The following is a 13,774-nucleotide window of genomic DNA, read 5'->3' as shown; positions in this document are numbered from 1 at the left end:
GGATAGTCAGAGGCTTTTTCTCAGGGCTGAAATGGCTAGCATGAGTGGGCACAGTTTTAAGGTGCTTGGAAGTAGGTACAGAGGAGATGTCAGGGGTAAGTTTTTTTACGCAGAGAGTGGTGAATGCGTGGAATGGGCTGCCGGCAACGGTGGTGGAGGCAGATACGATAGGGTCTTTTAAGAGACTCCCGGACAGGTATATGGAGCTCAGAAAAATAGAGGGCTCTAGGCAACCTTAGGTAATTTCTCAGGTAAGGACATGTTCAGCACAGCTTTGTGAGCCTAAGGACCTGTATTGTGCTGTAGGTTTTCTATGCTTCTAAATTTTGTTCAGATTGCTGAAGACATTGAATTGACTTTATTTCTTATATCCTTCACATACATGAGTAAAAATCTTTTCGTTACAGCTCCACCTAAATGAGTAATGTGCAATCATAGTAATTTATAATAATTTATAATACAAAGTGTAAATAGAACAATCAATGTAATATAGAATACACTCAAATCAGCATGTATTCAAAGCACCTTTCCTTGTAAAGGTGCTGAATCATGGGAAGTTCACAACAACAGATGCGCTGGGCTGTCCGCACCACTCTCTGGTTTAGATTCCAAGTCATCATTTGCAGAAGGGCAATAAACTAATGCTGGCTTGGACTACATCCATTGGGAATCATTCCAATGACCTTGCATCAACAACTTTGAAATGCAACATCTGATCTGATAAGGAAAGACTGTAAGAACAAAGGGCTTCAAACACAAATTGGTGAGAACTCTGGAGACTAACTATCGCAAGGAAGAACCTCATGCCAGTCAATCATCTGAACAGGAGACCATCTGTGTCAGTGTTATAGTTTGGAGAAATGGTCTGAGTGAATATTGGTACAGTAATATTCATGTTTTAAGTTGTTGGCCTAATGTCAACATCATTATGTTGTTTGTGCATCAACAATAAAGTGTGAGCTTTGATTAAGTAACAGTTGTGTAGTGAATTACCTAACTTAGACCAGTTGAGAATAGTCAACTACAGTCTCACATTTTGATGATTAAAGAGGAAAATTGTAATTGCATCATTCATATCAGTGGAATGCAGAGTCTCTGGGTGGAACATTATAATACTGTCAAAAAACCCTGTTTCCATTAACAGAACATGGATATCACTGACAAGACCAGCACCTGTTGCCCATACCTAACTGCCCTTGAGAAGTTGGAGATGAGTCACTTTATTGAAATGCTGCAGTCCTTCCAGTGAAGATACTCCTAGGACATCACTGGGAACGTTCCATGATGTAAATCCAGCAATGTCCCATGACATCTCTGGATCTAAATCAGGTTCCATGATGTAGATCTAGCCACGATGAGGAAACTGATATATTTCTGGGATAGAACGGTAAGCAGCTACAGGGGAGCCTGCAATTGGTCGCATTCCAGTGTATTTGCATTGTATATCCATTAAATTTTGCCACAAAACACCATAACTCCCTACCACACCCCCACCCCCCAACCCACGCACACACAACTGCTTCAGCAGCCCAGGAATTGTTAAATAAAATTGAACAAAACCTAATAAACACATTTCTTACCTTATAGAAAAGGAGAATGAAGTTAATTGCAAAGGCTACAAACAACGCCAGCATCCTCATATTGTAGAAGTTGCGTGCAAAGTAATTCTGGAAAGAGAGGTTAAGAGTGAATCAGGAAGCTCATTATAAAGAATAAAATTCAAACTTTATATACCCAAGAATTTAATGACAGTAACTAAATTCAAAAACAGCAATGAAGCAAATCTTCAACACAAGAGGTTCCACAGATCCTGAAATCTTGAGCAAAACACACAAAATTGAGGCATTTGATCGTGTGGATAGTCAGAGGCTTTTTCCCAGGGCGGAAATGGCTGCCACAAGAGGACACATGTTTAAGGTGCTGAGGAGCAGGTACAGAGGAGATGTCAGGGGTAAGCTTTTTACCCAGAGAGTGGTAAGTGCATGGAATGGGCTGCCGGCAACAGTGGCGGAGGCGGATACGATAAGGTCTTTTAAGAGACTTTTGGATAGGTACATGGAGTTTAGAAAAATAGAGTGCTATGGGTAACCCTAGTAATTTCTAAGGTAGGGACATGTTCAGCACAACTTTGAGGGCCGAAGGGCCTGTATTGTTTTCTATGTTTCTATGTTTTTCTATGTTTCTAAAATGCAAGAGGAACTCAGCAAGTCAGGCAGCATACAGTATATAAACAGGAATAAACAACCAACATTTCAGGCCAAGAACCCTCACCTGGATGAGAAAGGAAGGAAGCAGAAGACAGGATAGGCAAGGGCAGGAGGAATGAGTGCAAGCTGGCAGGTGATGGGTGAGACCTGGTGAGGGGGGAGGTGAGTGGGTGGGGAAGAGGGATGAAGTGAGAAGTTGGGAGGTGAAAGGTGGAAGCAATGAAGGGCTAAAGAAGAAGAAATCTGATAGAAGGTGATAGTCGACCATGGGAGAAAAGGAAGGAGGAAAGGCACTGGAGAGACGTGTTGATAAAACAAGGAGAAGAGAAGGGGCAAGAGGAAGCCAGAATGGGGAATGGAAAAAGAGAGAAGGGGAAGGGGAGAGAAATTACTGGGAGTTAGAAATATCAATGCTGACACCACCAGGTTGGAGGCTACCCAGGCAGAATATGAGGTGTTGCTCCTCCAGACTGAGATTAGCCTCATTGTGACAGTAGAGGAGACCATTTGTCAGAATGGGATATCTTTTTCCCCTTTTGCCCTCCGGATTTTCTTCTCAAGTATACTCCTACATCCTTTATACTGCTCATGGAACTCAGTTAATCCCAACTGATTACACCAAAATGTATGCCCCCTTTCTCCTGACAAGAGTCCCAATATCATGATACTATGACAATAGCAACACCTACGTCAGACGGCTGTTCGTTTATTAGAGCTGAATGTTCAAGACAATCATACCCTCAGTTCTAAACAACAAGCGCCAAAACCTGGGCCTCTGTACCTTCCTCTGTCACTGATCCTTGACTTTCAAACCAGGAGACCACTCAGTGCAGAATGGAAATAATATCTGCTCCTGACTGATTATCAATACTGGCATACCTCAAGAATGTGTGCTTTAGCCCACTGCTCTCCTCCCTCTATACCCATGACTGTGTGGCCTCTCACAGCTCAAACACCATCTATAAATTTGCTATTGACTCAACTATTGTCGGCAGAATTTCAGGTGGTGACAAGGAGGCGTACAGGAGTGAAACAGATCAGCTGGTTGATCTCACAGCAACAACCTTACACGAAGACCAAGATTGTGAACTTCAGGAAGGGAGTTGAATTAACACACACCGTTCCACATTAAGGGATCAGCAGTGGAAAAGGTGAGCAGTTTCAAGTTCCTTGATGTCAACAGCATTGAAGTACTATCGTGGACTTACACCTGACAGCAGCTATATTTCATGGGGAATGTGAGCAGACTTGGTATGACATCAAAGACAGTGGCAAACTTTTACAGATGTACCATACAGAGCATTCTAACTGGTTGCAATACCATCTGGTATGGAGGGACCGCTGCACAGGATCAGAAAAAGCTGCAGAAAATTCTAAAGTCAGGCAGCACAATCGCGGGCACTTGCCTCCCCAGCACTGAGGACATCTTCAAAAGGTGATGTCTCAAAAAGGTGGCGCCCATCACTGAGGACCCCATCACCCAGGACATTCCCTCTTCTCATTGCTACCATCAAGGAGGATGTACAGGAGCCTGAAGACACACACTCAACTGTTTCAGGAACCGCTTCTTCCCTTCCACCATCAGAGTTCTGAATGGAAGATGAACCAATGAACACTAGCTAACTTCTTTTTCTTCCTTTTTGTATGACTTATATAATTTAATTTTTTAATATATACTTATTGCAATGTATAGATCTCTAATATTATATATTGAACTGTACTGCTGCTGTGAAACAATAAATTTCACAACCCATGCCAGTGATATCAAACCTGCATCTCAACTCAGTCGTCTTCATGTTTATCTCCACAGTACGTATACACGGTCTGTTTTTTTCACATTCTTTACTCTCATATTTCTTTCCCTGAATCTTAGATATCCTTCAATTTCAAAGTGCCTCATTTAGCATTGCTTTAAATAACTCAAAATGCCCTTTCTTTGTGAGAATAATTGTCATGTAAATTACTTCACAATAACCAGAAAGATAATAGAAACAAATTTCTGGCATGTAGTGAATTATTGGCGATGAATTATAATCATAGAGTGTTTGCAGCTCTCTAACTTTGCCTTAATCTGATGCTGTTGGAGTAACAAAGTCCATGCAGCAGTTCTTCTCGAGATAGTAATTTAAAATATGACACAGGTATATAAGGAGGGAGATAAAATACTTCCTTAATGGGGAGAAAATACTGAGACCCCTTCTCCAAGGAGAAAGTTTACAGTGAATAGTATAGATACACTCAAGAGGAAGCTGGACAAGTATTTAAAGGAGAAAAGAATAGAGGGTACATTGATGGCTTTAGAGGCAGGAGGATTGCAGGAGGTATATGCAGTACATAAATACTGGCAGAAAACTGTTTTTCTGTGCAGGCCATCCCTGAGTTACAGATGGGTTCAGGTTTTACAGCTGTCTAAAGCTTAAATATGACAGAATATAGACAAAATCACTTTATACAAGAACCATTCCTCCGCAGTACCAGAGCGAATGGTGTTGATGAGGGTCAATTAGTATGGACTCTTATTTATTGTATGCCCCTACCAATGAACAATGGCACTGAATCAGGATGTCTCAAATGCAATGGCTGCTTTCGGTGGGCTTTAAGTATCAGTGGATGTGACATTGCTTAATAGAATATTATTGCAAGTTTCAATGGGAACAATTGCTTGCCAATTTCCGAAGCAACTTTCTTAACTGACCTTCCATGGTGCAACGAGCAGCCTGCATTCTTAAGAAACAATAGTATCTGAAAACTGTGGGAGGTTACATCTAAGCAGGCTTTTATTTCAAGACTGGCTCTCATTTGAAGATAATAATATTTCTGGGAGCTTGTCAGTATGTATGAGTACCCACACTTCAGGTGTTTGTAACCCAGGGAGATCCTGTATCCTATATAACTATATCTACACCTCTGGCATGTGGCTATGACATGGAATTCATTGAATGTAGGTATTTTCAAAAGGGAAGCTTTGCTGGACATTGAGAAAACACAAGAGATTTCTGTACCAAGAGTTGATGAGCTGAATGAACTTGTTCTGTACTATAAAAAATTCAACAGGGAGAAAATAGTTTGAAAAGTCAACTTTTTAGGATTGAAATGGTGAATCAAATTATTATTTTCAAATCTTTTTATTATTATTATTATTCAAAAATACACAGGTACATCGAAGTAACAACACTTACAATGCCTCAAAAAAAAGAAATTATCTGAAAGATTGAAAATTTTTGTGAATGAAAAAACCCTACTAAGCAAAAAAAGTGTGAAAAAAAAAGAAACCCATTGGGGGTACAACCCTGGAGCCATGTGTCATAAAGAAAGCTTCTAAAAATGAACATCAAACCGCCAACAAGAAAGAAAAATATATTTTAAAAAACTTACAATTAGATCGTGGAAAAAATCTATCAGTTAACTCAAATGATAACAACGAGCAAATGAGCCTCATCTCTTGTCAAAATCAAATAAAGGTTCAAAGGTTCGACTTCTAAATTTCTCCAAGCTAAGACAACAGCATCACTTGAGCGAACCATTGTGACAAAGTAGGAGCCGATATATCCTTCCATTTCAACAAGATGGCCCTCCTAGCTATCAATGTAACAAACGCAATAACATGTTAGTCAGACACAGAAATACCATGGATATTTTGAGGAATTATTCCAAAAAACAGTCAATTTATTAGATTGTAAGTTGATTCTGAGTGCTTTAGAAATTGTCGAAAAGACTGACTTCCAAAACTGTCTGTCGCCTCTGTCTGTCGATGGAGTAGCAGTAATTTTGTGCTGCTCTTAGTTTTCTCTCTCTCCCCCCAGTTTAAATTTTGAATTTAAAATTTTTTATTGCTGATTCTTGAAGGGGAGTAATATGTCTATGTCTATGAGAAGTGGGAATAATCTGCCTGAACCTAGTGACAAAAGTAATGGAAAAGGAAAGATGCTGAAGGAAGGATCTGATGAAATGCCATCATGGGCTGAAGATATCGTTCGGACACTGAATTCAATTCAAGATCAGAATAGAGCAATTAAAGATCAACTGGAAAAGAATAATAATGAAATGAAGTTATTTCTGGGAAAACTTAAAGACGTGGAAACTCAAGTTACTAAACATGAAGAGGAATTGAAGTTAACTAAGCAAAAATTGTCTGAAACTACAACCCATTTGGAAAAATATCAAAATAAGATTATAGACCTGGAAACTAGGTCTCACCGAAACAATATACGAATCATTGGATTGCAAGAAGGAGCTGAAGATGGAGATTTAACCGTTTACTTTGGTAAGCTCTTTCATACTCTTATTTCCGACTATTTTATCACAGCCGCCTGCTATTGAAAAAGCACATAGAGCGTTTACTTCGAAATTTAAGGATTCAAGCAGACCAAGATCTATTCTGGTTTGTTTTCATCACTTTAAAATTAAATATCAAATAATGCGACAGGCAAGAAAACAGAGAGTTTTCAGATTCAACGAGTCTGAGCTCCATTTTTATGAAGATTATCCGAAAGAAGTAATGGAACAAAGATCAAGATTTGTTTTGGTAATGAAACAAGTATATGATAAGAAACTATTTCTCTCTTTGAGTTACCTGACAAGAATGAAAGTTTTTCCTCCTAATTCTTCCCCACACATTTTCTTTGATCCAAAAGCCGCACTGGATTTTGTTCAGGTTATACCTGTCACCGTCACTGACGCTACTACCGAATGAACTATCTGAAAAGCTGTTTGATTATCTGTATATTATTCACATTTTGAAAAGAAGATATATGAAGGTTATTTGGATATCTCATTGAGCGATTAATAAAAGATAAGAAAACCTGCTTATTATTGCATCTTATTGGATTTTTTTTTTCGGAAAGAAGATTTACGGTTCAAGTTTGACTGCTTAAATGGCTAATTAGATATTTGACTGAAAAAAGAGGATAAAAAGATTTGTTCCTTTTATCTAATATTTGGTTTGATGTTTCTTTTTGCTGTTTCTTAATTTACTAATTGGTAGTTTTTTCCTATTATTAGGGTTTCTTTTTATATATATCTGCGAGGCTTTAGTTACTTATGATATTACTAATTAATATTTCTGTAAATTTAGTTTGGTTAAATATACTATTAACCTTTTTTTTCTCTGTTTTATTATAGCATCCTATAACCGAATTTAAAGTTTTCTTAGAGATTTAAAGCTAAACTTAAGATGGTGCTGGTTTTTCTCTCTAAGTGCTTATATTATTTTGGTTCTTTTCTTGTTTAATACATAATGGAATGTAAACACTCTCCTTTGTTGAGACGTTACTGTCTTTCTTGCAACATCTTTTTATTTTATTGTGTGCTGTCTGGGGAGAGGGAGAGAGGAGACCGACAGAGCGACCCATGGCTTTGTATCCTATCTTAGTTCGCTTGCCTTTTTTCCGGGCTTTTGGGAGGGTGGGTGGGTCTAGAGTTAGGAGTTTTTTCCCATTGGGTGGTTTCAGAGCATGCATGTTTTTTATATGGTTGTATTCATCATCACCGCCATCTTTGATAATCCCATATTGGTATGTGTTCTGCGCATGTATAAAGTAAATTAGAATAAAATGAGAGTATGACAGTTAAACGGATTAATGTAATAAGTTGGAACGTACATGTTTGGAATCATCCTGCTAAAAAAGACTTTTAAAATTATTAATCAATTCCAACCTGATATAATTTTTGCTCAGGAGACGCATATCAGGGCAGGAGATCAAAATAGGTTTTTTGGATGGTGGAATGGATTACAGCTTCATGCTACTTCTCAGAGTAAAACTAAAGGCGTGTCTATCTTTGTTAAATCTAATATATTTACTCAAGAGGATATTGAATCAGATTCTAATGGTAGATTTCTAATTGTTAAAGGAGTAATTTGTAATAGAAAAGTTGTTTTGGTCAATTTGTATGGTCCTAATTTAGATGATCCTTTTTTTAAAAAAAAGTATTTGCTTTATTGCTGGATTTAAATGAATATATGTTGAAAATGGGTGGGGATTTTAAATGTTGTTTAAATCCTATGATTGACAAGAGCTCAACTAATCAGCGACTTCCAAATCATTTTGCATCAGTTATTAACTCCTTTTTGACCGATTTTGGGTTGATTAAATTATGGAGGCATTTGCACCCTGATAGCAGAGAATATTTCTTTTTTTCGCATGTCTATAAAAAATATTCCAGGATTGATTAAATTATAATTGATCCCCACCTTTTGTCTGATGTTAAAAACTGTGAATATAACGCTATTGCTATATCTGATCATGCACCTTTGAGTTTATCCTTTGAATTTGATTATGTCATTTTTGCCCATCCACCATGGCGCATGTCTCAGACTTTATTGCAAAACTCTGATTTTATCAGTTTTATTGAAAGCCAGATAAAAGAATTTTTTCTTTTTAATGATACAGGAGGTATGTCCAAATTAATTATATGGATACATTTAAAGCATTTTCATGTGGTCAGATTATTTCTTATTCAGCTAAACTTAAAAAACAGAATAAAGTAGAATTAGATAAAATTTCAAAACAAATTAAAGATTTAGATAACATCTATGCGACTTCCCCTAATATTGACTTATTTTTTTAAAAAGGCTGGAACTTCAATCACAGTATAACCTATTATTATCTCGACCAATTGAAGGTTATGTGCTTAAGTTAAAGAGCCAATTTTATATGTTTGGAGATAAAAATAACAAACTATTTGCATCTCAATTAAAATCGGCTGGAGCCAAAATGCAAATTTTGAAAATTCGTAGAAAGGATGGTACCCTGGCTCAGGCATATGAAGAAATTAATAAGATTTTTATACTGAACTTTATAAATCTCAACGTCCAGTAGGTTCTTCTGAAATGAATGCCTTTTTATGAAAGATTGCTTTTCCTAAAATTTCTGCTGAGGATCAAAAAACTCTTGATGCCCAAATTACTGAATCCAAAATTCATAAAGCTATTTTTTCAATGCAATCTGATAAGGTCCCTGGACTTGTTGGTTATCCTGTAGAATTTTATAAAAAATTTTGAAAATTCCTTTCTCCATATATGTTGGAGATGTTTAAAGATTTTTTTGTGAAAAGGGATTTACCTTCTACTTTTTATGAGGCTTCTATTTCTTTAATTCTCAAAAAGGATAAAGATCCTACTGATTGTGCCTCATATAGACCTATTTCATTATTGAATATTGTTGCTAAGATTCTGTCAAAGATAATGGCCAATCGGTTGGAGAGTATTTTGAGTGAAATTATTTTCAAAGATCAAACAGGCTTTATAAAGGGTCGTTATTATTTTAAAAATGTTCGGAGACTATTTAACATTATATATTCGCCCTCTTCTAAAACTCCACAATGCGTTGTATCTTTGGATGCTGAAAAAGCATTTGATTGAGTCAAATGGAAATATTTATTTAATGTTTTAGAAAAATTTGGTTTTGGTGTTAATTTTAATAATTGGATTAAATGATATATAAAGCTCCTATTGTTACTACTGTCTCTAATAACTGTGGGTCTCCTTTGTTCAGCTATCACGGGGGACAAGTCAAGGTTGTCCATTAAGTCCTTTGTTATTTAATTTAATATTAGAACCCCTTGCTATTGCTCTTCTTGAAGCCAAAAATATTCATGGGATTTTTGTGAATGGAACCATGCACAAGATCTCTCTTTACGCTGATGGTTTATTGGTATATATATCTAACCCTGAAGAATCTATTCCTGCTTTGCTAGAATTATTTGACAAATTTAGAGATTTTTCAGGATATAAAATAAATTTTAGTAAAAGTGATTTGCTTCCTTTAAATGAATCTGTCTCTATATATGATAATATTCCTTTTAAAGTTATGGATTCTTTTAGATATTTAGGTGTCATAATTACTAAAAATAATAAGGATCTCTATAAAGCCAATTTTCCTCCCTTAGTGGACCCAATGAAGTACTCATTTAGTAGATGGAGCCCACTTACATTTTCACTTGTTGGCTGTATTCATGTAGTTAAAATGATGATTTAACCAAAATTTTTATATTTATTTCAGAATATTCCTGTTTTTTTTTTGACTAAGAAGTTTTTTGATCGGATTGATTCTATTATCCTATCTTTTATTTGGGATAATAAAAGACCAAGAATTAGTAAATGTCATTTACAAAAGTTGAAAAAGGATGGAGGACTTGCTTTGCCTAATCTAAGAATGTATTATTGGGCTGTTAATTTGCGGTATATGTCATTTTGGTTATATTGGGTTGATAGAAATGATCAGCCAATTTGGTAGACCTGGAACTGACAATGTGAAACAGTTCTATTTAACCTCGTTATTAGGAGTTGCTCTACCTATACAATTAGCTAAAGTTGCTAATTTAAACCTATATCCTGTGGTTAAACACTCTACAAATTTGGCTCCAGTTCCACAATTTTTTTAATCTTAAAAAATTTAAACTTTGTAGTTTTATTTATCGTAATTACTTTTTTAAACCTTCCCTGAGCGATCCAATTTTTTTACTTTGGAAAAATAAAGGTATTAATTCCTTTCTGGATTTATTTAAAGAAGGCAGATTGATGTCTTTTGAACAATTGTCGATAAATATTCTCTCTCATATTCACACTTTTTACAATACCTTCAAGTTAGATACTTTTTACAAAAATATTTAAGTAATTTTCCTTACATATTGGAGGCTGACTTGTTAGATACTATTATGAATATGAACCCTTCGATGAAAGGTTCTATTGGAAGAATTTATAATTTATTATTACAATGGGATAAGCGTCCTTTACTTAAGATTAAGCAGGATTGGGAGAAGGAACTCAATTTGACTTTTATATGGGAGGATTGGACGCGGATTCTGAAGCTGGTTAACTCTTCTTCGATCTGTGCTAGTCATTCACTGATTCAATCTAAAATTGTACATCGTTACCATTTGACGAAGGAGAGACTTTCTAAAATATTTCCCAATGTTGACAAGTATTGTGATAGATGTAAAACTGAGATAGCTACACTGACACATATGTTCTGGTCATGTTCTATACTAAAACAGTTTTGCAATCAAATTATTCTACACTGACGGCATCAACATAAAGTCAAATATCACACTCACAAGCAGCTTCTGCTGGTAAGCTGTAATCTTCTTCCAGAAAGCAGACTCTTGTACTTCGGGTTCATCGACTTTCTCAGCATGTCGCTGTCTCCTTCTTCGCCGAGGCTTCTGTTCTGCAACTTTTTCCACCTTCTCGCCATCCTCTCCACTTTAAACCAAAATGATATTTGCTATTTAACATGCTATAGGCATAATTTCAGCATTCAAAACTTAAAATGTGAGTAATGTATGCGGAGGAGAGCCACTGAGATTGAGGTGCAGTGGTTTGGCGATCATTCAGTAGGCTATATCCTTGTAGGCGATCATTCAGTAGGCTTTTTCATCTCATCCTCCAGTCTCTGCTGGTAATATAAACCATTCCATCTTTTGCTCTCTCTTAACTAGGACTGAAGTCCACTGACAGTAGACTCTTTCCTGACAGCCAGAACTTACAGTTGACCTGCTGTGTTCACTAAGGTTGAGGAGAACAGTAACCCCACCCACTCAAATAATTATTTTAAACTATTTTCCACATTGGTCACCAGTAAGAAGGCCAGTATATTATCTAGTCCTTACTGCCAGCCACAGAATAGGAGAAGAATTAGGCTATTTGGCCTATTGAATCTGCTCTGCTATTCCATCATGGCTGATTATTATCCCTTTCAATCTCATTCTCCCCGTAACCTTTAATGCCTTGACTAACCGAAACTGTATCATCTTCTGCTTTAAATATACTCAATGACTTGGCGTCTACAGCCCTCCATGGCAATGAATTTCACAGATTCACCAGCGTCTGTCTAAAGAAGTTCCTCCTCATCGTTGTTCTAAATGGGAGTCCTTCTATTCTGAAGCTGTACACTCTGGTCCTAGACTCACCCACTATAGGAAACATCTTCTAAACATCCACTCTGTCTAAACCTTTCAATATTCAACAGGTTTCAAAGAAAACCACCCTCATTCTTCTAATCTCAAGCAAGTACAGGCCAGAGCCATCAAACGCTAATATTTGCATATTTGTATATCTGTGCACTTGTAATGCTACTGTGACACTGTAATTTCCTTTGGGATCAATAAAGTATCTCCCTATCTAGTCCTCTCAAAATGAATACTTACATAGCATTTGTTTTCCTTACCATGACTCGACCTGCAAGTTGACCTTTAGTGAATCCTGCACAAGGACTCCCAAGTCCTTTTGAACCTCTGATTTTTTAATTTGCTTCCTGTTTGGAAAATAATCTCCATCTTTATTCTTTCTACCAAAGTGCATGACCATACACTTCTCTGCACTATATTCCATCTACTACTTTGCCCATTCTCCCAATCTGTATGAAGTCCTTCTGCAGACTCCCTGCTTCCTCAACACTACCTGCCCTTACACCTGTCTGCAAACTTGGCCACAAAACCATCATTTCTGTCATCTAAAGAGCTGACATATAATGTGAAAGGAAGTGATCCCAATACTGATCCCTGAGGAGCAACACTTGTCACCTACAGCCAACCAAAATACGCCTCCTTTATTCTGAGCATTTTCCTCCTGCCAATCAGCCAATCTTCTTTCAATGCTGGTATCTTTCATGTAATAATATGGGCTCTTATCTTGTTATGCAGCCTCATGTGCTACACGTTGCTAAAAGCCTTCGGAAAATCCAAGTGAACAATATCCACTGACTCGCTGTTATCTGTCCTGCCTGTTATTTCCTCAAAGAATTCTAACATATTTGCCAGGCAAGATTTCCCCTTAATGAAACAATACTGACTTTGGCCTACATGAGTCTCCAAATGCTTTAAACCTTATCCTTTATAATATCTTCACAACCACTGAAATCAGGCTAATTGACCTACAATCTATTTTCTTTTGTCTCCCTTCTTTCTTAAAGAGTGGACTGATATTTGCAATTTTCCAGTTTTCTGGAAACATTCCAGAAATTGATTTTGAAAGTTAATTACAAATGATTCCACAATCACTTCAGCTACCTCTTTCAGAACCTTGAAGTGCCATCCATCTGGTCCAAGTGACCTACGTATCTTCAGACCTTTCAATTTCCCAAGCACATCTCCCTAGTAATAAGAACTACATTCACTTCTGCCCCCTGACACTCTCAAATTTCTGTCATACTGCTAGTGTCTTCCACAGTGAAGACTGATGCAAAATACTTAAGAGTTTTGTACACCATTTCTTAGTCTCCCATTACTATGTCTTCAGCATTATTTTCCTGTGGTCCAATATCCACTCTCACCTCTCTTTTACTTTTTATATATCGGAACAAGCTTTTGGTAACCTCTTTAATATTTTTTGGGTAGCTTACCTACATATGTCATCTTTTTTCTCCTTACGGATTTTTTGTTGCCTTGCATTATTGTCTTGCTATATTATATGCCCTCTCTTTTGCTTTTATGCTGTCTTTGGCTTCCCTTGTCAGCTATGGTTGCCTCACCCTCCCTTTCTTCAACTTTGGGATATATCTATCTTGCTTCTTCTGAACTTTTCCAGAAATTCCAGCCATTGCTGTTCTGCTGTCATCCCTGCTTGTGTC

At 36.9% G+C, this 13,774-nt stretch overlaps 1 protein-coding gene across 2 annotated transcripts in view; it reads right to left on the bottom strand.

Moving 5' to 3' along the window:
• The window catches only part of ryr2a (ryanodine receptor 2a (cardiac)), a 727,422-nt gene that overhangs the window by 62,525 nt on the left and 651,123 nt on the right, over window positions 1–13,774 (bottom strand). For both annotated transcript variants that reach the window (XM_073050574.1, XM_073050575.1), the window contains 2 exons: window positions 11,262–11,409; window positions 1,581–1,667 (listed from right to left, as the gene is read on the bottom strand). In XM_073050574.1, the coding sequence (XP_072906675.1) occupies window positions 1,581–1,667; window positions 11,262–11,409 (235 nt within the window). The remainder of the gene's footprint in view (window positions 1–1,580; window positions 1,668–11,261; window positions 11,410–13,774) is intronic.

The sequence above is a fragment of the Hemitrygon akajei genome, chromosome 7 (genome assembly GCF_048418815.1).
Source record: "Hemitrygon akajei chromosome 7, sHemAka1.3, whole genome shotgun sequence".
NCBI classification, from domain to species: Eukaryota; Metazoa; Chordata; class Chondrichthyes; order Myliobatiformes; family Dasyatidae; genus Hemitrygon; species Hemitrygon akajei.
Note: the sequence above shows the minus strand (reverse complement) of the source record. Positions and strands in the feature narration are given on the sequence as shown.